At 28.6% G+C, this 13,856-nt stretch overlaps 1 protein-coding gene across 2 annotated transcripts; it reads right to left on the bottom strand.

The window, feature by feature from the left end:
- Nucleotides 1–4,050: 4,050 nt before the first annotated feature.
- LOC119662561 lies at nt 4,051–8,221 on the bottom strand. 2 transcript variants are annotated; one of them, XM_038072201.1, is made up of 6 exons: nt 8,132–8,221; nt 8,035–8,074; nt 4,971–6,354; nt 4,681–4,900; nt 4,465–4,597; nt 4,051–4,408 (listed from the first exon to the last, which is right to left on the bottom strand). In XM_038072201.1, the coding sequence occupies exon 3, from the start codon at nt 6,306–6,308 to the stop codon at nt 5,094–5,096; it is 1,215 nt and encodes a 404-aa protein (XP_037928129.1). In that variant the 5' UTR covers nt 6,309–6,354; nt 8,035–8,074; nt 8,132–8,221; the 3' UTR covers nt 4,051–4,408; nt 4,465–4,597; nt 4,681–4,900; nt 4,971–5,093. The 2 variants fall into 2 exon arrangements, with proteins under 2 accessions (XP_037928129.1, XP_037928128.1); XM_038072200.1 differs by having other exon boundaries at nt 4,465–4,594.
- Nucleotides 8,222–13,856: the final 5,635 nt, after the last annotated feature.

Here is a 13,856-nt window from a genome sequence, read left to right as displayed (position 1 = left end):
GAATGTTTAGGTTTTAATTATGGCATTACATGACTAAGTAAACTAATATTCGCATAAATCTTAAACACTCAGGGGTATCTTTACATAGCAAACAATTATAGTTTGAAAATTTATGCAACCATTAGCAACGAAATGCGAGTAAATATTTATTTATACAAAATACGGGTACACTTTATACATTTGTAATTATCAAGAAAAATTAACTTTTACCATTGAAAATTTTGGATAGACATAATTTCATTGGAAGTCTGATTTACTATAATTTAGGATGTTCAATAATATTTAATATAAAAAACAGGAAATCAATTTTAAGCTTACTTTGGACGTCTATATTATTCTGTTATTCTGTTATCTCTGCGAAATTTTACTGTATTAAGTTATTTAAAGCGTTCACGTTAATTTAATCCATTTATTTAATAAGTTAAAAGATCTATTAAAACTGATTCCATTTGGGGTATGGTTTAGTAGCTCTCTTAAAACTTTCAAAGAACTTTCCGATACATAACAGTTCTTGAGTGATTTTTAAGGAATGGACGCCTTGTAGTCAACAACCTGTTACGACGATCACGAGTTATGCTTATTTCCGATCTCAGCTCTGCACAATAGGATTTTCATTGTTGTTAGGTCGTGCTCGTTTAAATTTTTAGTATATATTTCTCTGTTGAGTATGTATTTGCAATTTCATTTTTTTGTATATTTTGGTACTCTGAAGCCCAAATCAGTAATATTATGCACTGACTATTCATTGACCTCAGTTAAGTTTTCCAGTGTTTGTATTGTGGCAATAATACATTAATTTTTTAGATTTTCTACTGAAATTAACCGACCTATTTTCTCGACAGCAAAGACATTGGTTTAATAAACAATAGACCCGATATATTGAGTTGGGTTCCTATTCGAAATCAATGACATTCTTTACACATTTTATTCCTGATTGCAGAAACAATTGTATTGATTGAAATAATGCTCCTTTTAGGTTGAAATCTAATGACCACATGGTAATCCTTTATTGTGGAATATCATGGTACAATCAAGTCAAAAAATAATCTCTTATTTCAATTCAAATTTTTTTAACATTACATATTTAGTTTTTTCTTCGTCGTTTTTAATTACAACTGTAAAATTATCGTTTTGCACTTCATGAAGTTGACATGAAGTGACAATTGACGTCACGGCAAAGTCTACAATGAGAAATTAAATTCAAAAACAAAATTTCTTTATTTATTTACGGACATCAAAAGTGTCAATTTAATTATAATTTATTGTGAAATCAGAGATGATACATTACAGAATATGTACTTCGAGCTACCCACTAATAATAATCTTTTCTTATATGGATTTAGAAAACCGCATACGAGTAAATCTAGAATAATCATATTATACATTATGTTGGACTAAAGCATATGTTATGACGTCAGTATGAATTTGCATATACCATATACTAATATAAATGAATTCTTTTTATTACTAATTACATTTTAATGCCAGTAAATCTGACATGCAAATTCAGTATATAGCAACGAAATATAAGAGTAACTTTTTTAGTGTAAATCGATCTTAAATCGAATATAGTATTTTTAACACAAGTATCTGTACTTGTTCAGAAATACATAGTAAAACATCTGCACATTTTATGTGGTCATGCTCTGTCGCTTGCAAGTGATCGCTCGAGTCAGTATACTTCACCGATTTTAGTTTAACTGACAGAAATCTAGAATTTGAAACTAAAGGAAGGATATTGCATGGTTTATCAATAATCTACATCTATTAGTGCTGTAGGGTATTAGATTAAGAATTGATCAGATAATTAACAAAATCCTTCTAATAATATGTTTCCACTGCTTACTTAGTAAGTGAAACTTATAATAACCATACAAAGAGTTCTGCGGTTTTTAACTTACGTTCCTTAATAAAAAAGGAAAGTGAGGCCAAAAATGTCGATTGCAATCCTTAAAAATAAATTTTCCACAACGGAAGTTACCGAAATTTAAAATATTTATCATATGCTTTGTATGTAAAATGTAAACAAACAACAGCTGAACTGTAAACAAACGTACTGAGTATGTGAGTATTTAATAAAATCTTTGTTTATATTAATTGAATACGTAATAGATTTATAAAATATTTATATATGTAAATAATTTAATACCATATATCAACAAAGCATTTCATTTCTTGTTTGATATATTAATGAGTAAAATTTTTCTAAACAAGCAGAAGCTCTCTTAAAAGTTTCAAAGAACTTTCTGACACATAACAGTTCTTTCCCATGCAATGAGTGACTTATGTCAAAAAATGGAAACGACAAAATCTTAAAAATACTTAAGTAACTTACTAAGTACGCAGTGGACAAGAACGCATTGTATAAGTAATGTATAGTAGTATAATATATATATACATAAAATTTTCTATCAGAATTCCTATATATATACTTTACCACCAGTTTCAGTTTCTAACTGCATAATTTATAAATTTTGTGTGTTGAAATTTAGATTTTTACAATATCTAATTAATATTATTTGTTCTTTTACCAGAAGTGCAATTTCTATTGCTTATATATTTCTCTTGAGCAGAGTGGAAAGTGGTCGGTAAGGCTATATGAAATTTAAATAACGACAAAAAATATTATCTGTGTATTTTTGGCTGTCTATATTATAATATTCAATAACTTCCTTGTCAAACAAAATAATATACACACTGAATATTATATTTGTTTACTTGTTTATTTAGAAGAAGAACATATAAAAAATGTGTACTTACTTCACGAAGAAAAAATGCTTATCGATCCAGACAGCTATCGTATGCAAAGCTACTTTGCATAAGCTAAGATTATTAACTTGTATTTGCTAGATTTATTTCCTGCTTTATTACCAGCTCGTCGATCTAAAGAGGATGTTTCAGGGAAAGTGATTTAAATAAAGCTTTCCTTGAACATTTTACAAAGAAATAAGACATTGTGTTTTAGTCATTAATCTCGAAACTAATGTAAATATGAATATGCTTCACATCGACTGTAAGATATTCAGTCAAAAAATATCAACTGACATTTCTTTTAGAAACTTATTTCAATAGAAAAAATCTATGGACTTATTAGATACCTTAAAAAAACTTCACACGTTCTAATTTATAGACAAACATAGATTATAACAATGTAAATTTAATAGTCTAAAATATTTATACACTCAGAAAATATTTGGTAGATATTTATATATACTTAGTAGTATTATACTTTTATTATACTTTTCTTGTTTCAAAGACCTTTGTTAAGTTTTCCTTCGTTAAGAAGAATGACATTTGGAAACTACTAAATATTTTTCACAGATTAATGTCATTATTTACATATACTCAGTTGCTACTCAGCAGGAAGACTTGATTTCCAAAGGAAAGATTGTAGATTCATGATTTTTGCATGACTGTCTTGACTGTTCTCATGCTTATAAGATAGGATTGAAAATTAAAAATAACTCCATAGAACATACTTAAAATTTAGAAAGATTGTCTTGTAATTATTCTAAAACAGTGATGACACACTTTATTTCATTCGGTGTCGTTAAACTAAAACCTCTTACAATTATTGTACTGATGGTGAAAATTTTATGATCTTATTGTAATGATGTTACAAGACTTATAAGACTTACAAACCTATTGTATAGACTGGGGCTGTTCAGACGAGATAAGATCGCGGTCTAATTTAAATCACTAAATAAGTTGGAGGGCTGCAGAATTAAATACATACGCTTATAATTTCAAGAAAGTTTCAACATGTTTCAAGAAAGTATGAAAGCTTTAATGTCGACATATTTTTTGAAATATAAATTCAATTTTTAGAAATAGTTCACAAAACTTATTAATAATTTTTTGTCGGTTAGTAATTGATAAATAGTAATGAAGAATTTTATAAATGTAAGGAAATGTAAATATAAAAATAATCAAGACATGCTTTAGTTTAACCAAAAAAATTATTATTAACAAAAACAAAATACAAAAAATAAATTATAACAATAAAAAATTTAAAAATTATGATTAAGCACAAAATAAAAAACAGTTTTATCAAAATAAAAAGTTCACTAATACTAAAAATAAAAAAAAAATAATTAAATTCGTGGTTAATCAAATTGTCTTAAGTTCTTTCGATTCATTGTGGTAATTGGTTATCCAATGGTATTTCAGCAGCCGACTTGATTTATATTTCTGGCAATCCGTCAAAAGGTTTTTACTGCATTTCTTTAGTTTAAAAAAGAAAGCATACTTATTCCAAATGTCTGATAAATCGGCAGTTCCTTATCGCCGATTTACACCATTATTACTCATAATAAAATTACATTTCATTTCTGTATCCTTTGGCACTAAGGTGTTGGTTCTAAAGGAGTTATTAGTGTTGAATTCAACATCCGCAACGTTATGGGAACTGTTTTAAGAATGAAGTGAAAAATAAGTTTAAATTTAAGTATCTACACTGCTTACAATGTCGGTTGAATGAATGCAATTAACCACGAACATCGTATGATAGCGATTGTATTAAGTATATTGTTTATTGCAAATCTGCAGAAGATCTGGAATGCTCTGATGTCCATTTCATCAGCCACACTGTCAACTACTTACAAAATATATTTTACTGATTTAGCTTTAAAATTAATGGTGAATCGCTAACTAATATAAGTTAATCAAAATTATACATACGTTTATGGTTCTGGAGTTGATACTGATTTGAGTTGATAGCCAATTTATTGAAAATATAAAAGTGGATCAAGTCGTGTGCGGCCATATAACAAAATCCATATGTTACTTCCAATATAAATGTCAAATTGAATATCATGAACAAATAAGGTACAAATTAAACTCAAACACAAAATTTGTGTTGTTATAAACCTGTAAATCTGCAACTTGGAAGCATTCGAATCTGTAAAAAAGAATTTTACTGAATTGTATGTCCGACAAATACTTTGCCAAGAGTGGCGTTGAAAAGTTACCTTGATTATGAACTTGGTGTGTATTCTGAATTTAAGACTTAAAAGCATGTTGAACAAAGAAAATAACGTGAAATAAAGAGAAGTTTATGTACAAATTTCATCAGATCAGACATAAATAGGAATTTAATTTTTGCAATAGCATATATGCCAGTCCTTGTCATCCAACTGATTGCATATGTCGCACTGATAATGAATGGAAGCCACATCTCTACTGAATTCCGTATATAACCAACTATGTGTTATCTCTTTAGCTACTCTTGTTCCATACAATTTAATCAATATTTTTTCCGGCTCTTCTCTTTTTGGTACCAAAAGTGCAGTCAGAAAATCTCGCCTGTAACTATTTAGTAACTGAGAAGTGTTTGACATGCCAAATACACTAACAGCTTCAGAACTCGATATTAATTGATGTAATCTTGAATTTGTTACCGAGCGGATATTTTTCAACTTCAAATATTGCAATCTTTTTAGTTTCATTATAAAATTTAATAAAGTATCTGTAATATCGCAGTCTATAGTTAACTTCATTAACCTGCGGTAATTAAAGTAACGTTTCCGTGCTCCATTCAGAATCAGTGTAGTTGGTTGTTGTATACGTAACTCCTGCAAGTAAGATGTATTGTTTAGGTTCTCAAACAATTCATCTTTTACATTATAATGATCATATACTGTTAATGATATGAGCTTCGGTATGTATGCTATGATTTCATAGTGTACGTGTGGCTGCATTATTTTCAATTCTTTGAGTTTTTCACACAAAAAAGTCATTTCGGAAAAGTTGATATATTCAAGACTCCTACACCAACGAACATTAAGTTTTCTTAAATGTTTTAAATTTCTGCAAATTTGAGTAAAGTAAAAAGCGCTGAGATTTCTGCAGCCTTCCATATCTAGATCAAAAAGATTGTTACAGAGGGCTATGTATTTTCCAGTTATTAAATGATTTTTAGCGAGTGAAAGTGATTGTAAATTTTGCAGATGTCTAAAATATTTGACACATTTGTCCGTTATATTGCACTGCACTAATTCTAGCGTTATAACATTCGCAAAATATTGTTTTAGTTTCATAGATTTGAATAAATCTTTGAAAGGTACATTCAGTATGTTACTGCACGAAAAATTTATGGCGAATGGTGCGACCATTTCAAAGAACATCATAGCATCTTCAATTGTAGCGTTTTTTAAACCACGTAAATTGATATTTTCATAACTTTCTTCACATATCCACTTTTTATGAAAAGGCATTCTGTCGAATGCACTCAGAAAGGTTACTTGATCATTTGCGCTCATTTCATTGTAAATGGCCTTTATGCAATTAATATTCAGTTTAGCGTCCATATTTTGATATGGACTCTAAGTTTATTGAACGCGAATTACAGATAATCTATACAGATAATTTAAAAAAATAAATAAAAAAAATCAAAGTTAATAATGAAGCAATCTTAATATTAAATGGTTAGTGTAAAAAAGAAATTAATTTTCTACTTAATCAAAACAAACTATTTTTACAAATATTGCGGTGCAGTGAAGGAGAGACTGAATATCGGAAACTGTATAAACTAAAAGGGTTATCAGATAAGAGCTATATATTTTTCATTTTTTTCCCAAATTATCTGTGTCCCAAATTATCTATGTTGAAATTAGTAACGTAGCTAGGGGAAAAAAGCATTTATTATAAAGCTATACCAAATTGATTATTAATTTTTGTGGTCACAAACATGTGATATTTCTTGTCTGCCAGAATTAATAATTTTGTTTATTACGAAGCTTTTTAAACATAAACATAAACGAGCTAAAATACCAAAAATAATTTTTTTATTAAAAATGAATTTGAAGTTATGAATTTACTCTAGAGCAGCATCAGCTTCATCAATCTAGCCCAAATGGTTTCATAAGTTTTTATAAGAAATATTCCATGCAGTGCTATAAGTTCCTAAGAACTTTACAAACTTTGATTCGCAGCATGATATTATCAACAGTACGAGTAAGTTCTAGTTTATGATATGAAGCTCTATGGATTAATTATGTTGATTATAAATTTCTTGTAATGTATAAACAATAATTCGTGTGGATTAGTTATATTTATAATAAATCTTAACAATTTTCGTATGTTGCGCAGCTATCTGTACTATATAATAAATTTTATATATATATTATATATATTCTGTATTAATATAAATTTTGATGAGAAACTTCTAAAAAAAGAAAAATCGTTACGACATTTACGAAAAATATAGTACTGATTACGCACACTTGCAAACAATAGAACCAGCACTCTACCTCAGAGGCGCAGACCCAGTAATAGTAAAATGAGTAAGCAATATTCTAAACTAAAGAAAGATCAAAGTTTCTTTAAGATAAGTCAATCTTAGTGTTGCAACAGTGAAAAGATGTGCGTGGAGAGAGTACTCTCTTTTAATATCTAATAGCATAATACAAATCTTCAACAACAGAGAGTGGGTATGCAGACAATATATCAGTAATTATCACAGGACTATTTGGGACGCCCTGAGTACAACATGGCAGTAGTGCAGGAAGAATTAAGAAGAAGAATTATTAATTAGTCTTACCAAAACCACCATTCTCCCATTTACCAGGAAAAGGGCATATGACACTCCCATTTTAACAATAAATGAGATAGAGGTACCCCTAAATGAAGAGGTAAAATATTTAGGAATCAAACTGAATAAAAAACTCACTTGGGAAATACACATCAATTATGTAATCAAAAAGATTATGAAAGACCTTTGGACTACAAAACAACGTCTAGGAAAATTCTGGAATTTGAGCCCCATAGTGGCTTAGATCTACACCCAAAGGGTTATCATACCTATCATACTACATGGGGCATTGGTATGGTGAGGAAGAACTGTAGAACCAACAGATTTGTCAAAACAGGTGCAAGTAATCGTATTCAATAATTGATGATCCTAATATTGCAATTGAGATTAAAGAACGATCGATCTAACACGCTAATATTATTAGCTGTGTGGATCTTTTAGGTAGACGATTTAACAAAAAAAAATTTACATGCAATTAAATAATTTTAAATATTAAAACTTACATGAAACGAATGTTGTCGTGGTAATTGGTTCAAGAATATGCTGAAAAGAGAACTACTTTTTAAAATTTATTTATTTAGATTAGTAAATTTGTAATACTTGTAGCAGTGTCCAGTATGATAAAATTTCCACAAAACAAGTGAAACTATTCGTCCTATAAAAAACTGAAAACATAAAACATATTTACTGCAATTAGATTTGAAAATTTTGATTTTAAAAATTTCAAAGGTAACTAAATGAAATGAAATATTGAAAATATTAAATAAAATATTGTAGATTATGCAGTACAAAAAAGAGTTTACATCCAAATCAAATATTCTTCGAAATGTTTTTGGTTTAAAGAGTGAAGTTGGGATGTTAATTTATCTTAATGGAGTGTTTGAGAATTCTGTTGTAGAAAAAAATGAGAATTTATTTCTGTAGGCATTTCTATGTGTAAGACTCAAAAGTAATTTAAAACAATCGAGATATTTTACTAGATTTGCAAGATTACCCTGAAATCGGTAGCTGTTTTTCATTATATGTATTTATAAAATATATTAATATCTACTAACACTACTAAAAAATGTTAGATTACTCTAAAAATGTTCAATTGGGAAACAAAATTTGACAAACCGAGAGTAAATCTGGTTCAATCAGGATTGAATTCAGATTTACCAATCGTTAACACTATTACTAATACAAAAACTATTAATTAGTCAAAATTAGATTTAATAAATTCAGGTATTTTTTATATAATTATTCAATTATAAGAAATTAGACTATTACTGAATATATCGATAAACAAATGGTTCTAAACATCGCTCAGTAAACGTTCCGCTAGATATTCCTTGAGATAATGATTTATTACTCGCTTAGTTAAAGAGAAGAAAATACAGGTGGAATGTTTACAAAACATCTATATTTCTGCAACAGTCGGTACGGAAATAAATAATAATCTCAAAGAAAAGAAACAGCTATGGAAGAATCACAATATTTTCAAATAGATGAATGTAAGACTGAAAAATTATAGAATTACAATCAAAACTGATATTAAATTTCGTAAAATGAAATGGCTAGTTGATCAGTGTTCTGAAATTAAAAGCGTACAAAAATGCACAACAACTGAGCGCTTTATCAGAAAGTAAAATTAACAACGGATGTATGGAGAAGCAGCACATATAGCATGTAACCACCGATCAGGATCATATAAAGGCTAGTGGATGAAAAAACAAAAATGTATGCTTTTATTATTTAATGATCACTCAAGAGAGAATATAGAAAAATTCATCGAATGAAATGCTAAATTATTGGATCATAAGATGTTCAGAGGTGTGATATTGCAAAACCCCAGAAGTCTGTTGAAACTAACAAAATGCTGACTAAATTCACAAAAATAACAAACGATGTTAGACCGTTTGTTTAATATCTAAATATCGATATATTGGATAAAATGTTCATCTATTTGACATGCTATTTAACAAAATTGGTTAGACCGGGAAAGAGCCGAAAATAACCGTGAATTAATTAGTTTAAGGAATTATAGTTTATTTAAGTTAAATTCTAAAGGCTTTTCACAATCGTTTAATTATAACATACGAACAAGTGTTGAGCCGAACACAAGTTCGCTTCAAACAAGTGAGGGAACGTGTAAAGCTTTATGGTTAAGAAATCATGTTCCATACGTCATTCCGTCCACACAATGGCTTTCGAATTCGCCAGATGCAAATTCGTTGCACTATTCAATCCGGACCATTTTGAAGAGCAAGGTGAGGACTAAAAAATATGCCAGTAACGATGCTCTGAAGAAAATCATTTTTCAGGAATGGGCAAATTACCGGAAGAACACATTCGTAAAGCATACCACTCATTTTTTAACTGTTTAAAGGCCATGGTCAAGGCAAAGTCTGGACATATCGAGTTGAATTTTTGAAATTTGAATTAGTGAAAAAGTAATTTCACATAAAAAAGATATGATCGCTTAAATAGATAACACATTAATTATCTAACCCTGCATTATGATTATCTTTTATATCTTAATGATACATTAGATGTAACTTTTTTAAGTTTTTTTTTTTGAGTAGGAGAATTAAGCGAGAATTTTTCAAAGGTACTACCATAATATAATCGACATGTGAAAAGTGTTTTAAATATTGAAAAGTCATTGACATCTGTATATAATCACATACTACTTTAATAGGGTTTTTGTTATTTCATTTAGTAATTCTACCACTTAATCACAAAAGATATTTAGCTGAAAAACCTTCTAACTAGTATTAAACTGTTAAATAGTAATAATTTCGAATCGATAAGTATAATATATTATATACAAATACTAGAGAGAGACTGGAAATTAATGAAACTACCATATATTTACAGTCAATGTTATGTATGCAGGCTTGTTAAAAATTTAAAATTGATAGATCTTTATTAAACTTAAATAAACAAATAATCAAATAATAATATTAAAATAACAAAATAATTAAATTTAAAAGGAAATTTGCTTACCTTTTTCATAAAAATGAATAATATAATACATGATATTGACATTTCATACGTAATTATTTTATAAAATCACACTTGGAAAAAATTTAATGTTTGTGGCAAATTATAAAAAATATTCGCAATTACATTAGTTGTGACGTCACTAATTCACATTTATCATTCCATTCTCGTTGATACTACTTTATAATCAAGTTAGCGACGTCATGTGATTACATGTTCTAATCATTTTGGGGTCTTGTCTCAAATCAAATATAATTGAGTGTTGTCATCTTCACTCATAAATAAACATTGTCGCTCGAAACCTAAGTAACTCCCACAATATTTAAGTAAGTAAGTAGTATCTAGACACGTTTCGGTTAGCAGAATTCATATATACATGTATATATGTACCTACCGTTGTATGTAATCCAATGCCTTTTTTGTCGTCATAATATTTAAGAAATAAACAAAATAGACTGAAAGCATAAACAAATCAAAAATAGAAATATAAATTCAGAATTAAAAATCAAGAAAAATTCGTTACTAATATTAATAATTATGGAATTTGTATGTTGTTTGCAATTTTTACGTCATTCTAGTTTTTGCTGTTACATTGGTTCGCAAATCTTTAAGATAGTTTTTATAGACTCACTGTCTTTAAAAAGAATTAATTACTCTCTGATTACTGAGAATTACTGATTTCATTGAATAAAATTGATTAAATTAACAAAAATATATAATATATAAAGTTTAATTAGTTTTGTCAAAAAGCTGCGCTTTCTTATAATGACAAAGAAACTATATTTTTTTAAATTTTGAGGGAGGGTTTCGAATAGCAAGGAAAGAAAAGACAAACACAAAAATTTTAGTTAATCTATTAAAATTTAGCTGATCATACAACGCTGTTTTGAATATTACTAAGAACTCATCATCAGTGGTCTTAGGAAATATTCGAATTTTTTAATTAGTTTATAGTCCGTATATAATTTGTTTGGACTTCAACAACCGATAAGTCATCGATTTTAATTTGACAGGCACACGTTCTAAGTTGACAGGCACTTGTAGTTCAACCAAATTATATACGGACTATTAATTAATTAAAATATTCGATTTTCTAAAACCACTGATTATGAGTACTTGGCAATACTCGAAACAGCATTGTATCGTCAGCCAAATTTCAATAAATTAACTAAAATTTATGTTGGTGTCTTTTCATTACTATTTGGAGCCGTCAATATTTTAAAAAATATATATATAATATTACGTAACATTACTTAAGTTATTAATTGCATTTGGTAGTTTCGATAATATCTTTTAAAGTGTGAAAAAAGTTTTCAACTTTTTATAATTATTATAATTTTTATTAATTCAACTGAAAAACTAACATTACAAAATTTTAGTTATTAAACATTTTCTTATATTTTACTCTTTTAAACTGGAATCGCCGTCTGACTGTCCAGTTGGTAGGCGTTGAGTTCTACAGTAATTCATATCCCTTTTATGATCATATCTAATTATGTATGATCTATAAAATCTTCATCTAATCTATATATATATTATGTTTTTGTAGGTGTGTAGTTTTGTTTTATTTTTTTTTTCGTTTTCGTTAGCCTGCTTCCAGGTCTTGCTTAGGTTTATTTGTTTGCCTCTTTTTCGAAATTAGTCATTTTAGAGATCATATTTTTGCCGTTTGAGTATGATCGTAACTCAATCGGTCTATGCCGTTGTAGTTTTCTTTAGTTACTATCATCTTAGTTGTGATATCTTCAACGTTTATATCACCGACTATTGTTTCAAGTGGTGTTTCATCTGTTGCATTTGAAGATGTTATGTTTAGTGGTGTCTTCGTCTGCATCTGCATATATGCATTTCAAATCATTTGCGTTGCCAATACGGAAAAGATACTTCTGAAAACCTTCATGACCAGAAAGGATTTAGGTTAGATAGGGTTGGAGATACGTTAAAGTTAGTTTCCTTTCAAGCAATTTTTCATATCAAGATAATTAACAAAGCTATATTGATATGAACTGTTTATTGATCTACATTGCAGTAAATATATTCATAAGATCTAAATTACAGACTTAAATGCATATTTATATTTAAGTCCACACCATGTCATTTCTTAACTTTACTTATGATTTACTTAAGATAACAGAATAAATGTTGTGTCACTGCTTAGGTTTAAGCCCATAAGCGAGCTAATTCTTAATTAACTTCACAGTATCTCTACAGAAATTAAACAAATATTTGCGTTCAAAAATTCGTTATTGCACAACTTGACACCAAAAAGTTTTTATGAAATTTGGGGTGGATCTATATTCTTTTCGATGCTTTACCCGCGTGTATATAAAATATTTACTGTCTATGTTAAGCACCGAAATACAATGCATAAGTTCTCAAGTACTAAGCGATATCAGTTACAGACACAGCTAATTGAGTCCTATTAAAGTTTTAGCGTATTCGTCCCGAAATCAAAAGTTACCTCTAAGAGATAGTGAAATCGTAATAGCATTCCTTGTCTGATTGTGTATGCACTATAACGAGGACACTCTGCTTCTTTAATAATTGCTGGTTATTGTAGTATTAAATAATATCAAAACATAAGATAGGTGTCAAAGTAGGCTTTAAACCAAAAGGTTTAACATGCTAATGTAATCGTATTGTGTATTATAAAGTAGGTTTTATGTATTCATCGTAATTATTTTAAATAATTAGTTTACTTTTCTATTTTAAATTAAAAAATCATGCTTCAAGTGCATTTTGTCCAGCGACATTATAATTTTAGAATCCTGATTCGTAAGAAAAACAAACGTCTTGAGATGTTTGTTATCTCTTATCGATTATATAATGCTTTCCTTATCTTTAGATTTGATATAAGGTGTGAGTTCTAAGAAAACTTCAGCAATTGTGTCGAATATGTTCACATGGCTCCCGTAGTGTTTTGTACAGTTTCCCTAGACAATCTCTTCATTAGTATCCATAAGTCTGACCATTGCTGTGTGAATTTATCTCAGTAGTTTTGGTGTAAAAACTCATTACACTCTACGATGAATCGACATATCATAAAAATTTAGATAAAATTTTTACTATTTCTTTTCTATATCGAATCCACTGTTTTTTTACTTTACTGGTGTGATGTAGGTTACTCATCGATAGAGCTATAATATTGTTAACTCAGATTCTTATTAGAGTTCCATGTATAGATTTCTCCACGAAAGTGCTCCACGGAACTCTCACCCGTATTGTCTTATCAAATGACAAAAGGGTGTCACAAATCATCAATTTTTTAAGCTTGAATTTGAACAGATGGTACTTAAGTGCGCTTAAGTGATGTGGCCTGATTTCTCCAATTTACAACAAT

This window comes from Teleopsis dalmanni, chromosome X, assembly GCF_002237135.1.
Source record: "Teleopsis dalmanni isolate 2A chromosome X, ASM223713v2, whole genome shotgun sequence".
In the NCBI taxonomy this organism is placed as follows: Eukaryota; Metazoa; Arthropoda; class Insecta; order Diptera; family Diopsidae; genus Teleopsis; species Teleopsis dalmanni.
This window is presented reverse-complemented; position numbering and strand designations above follow the sequence as displayed.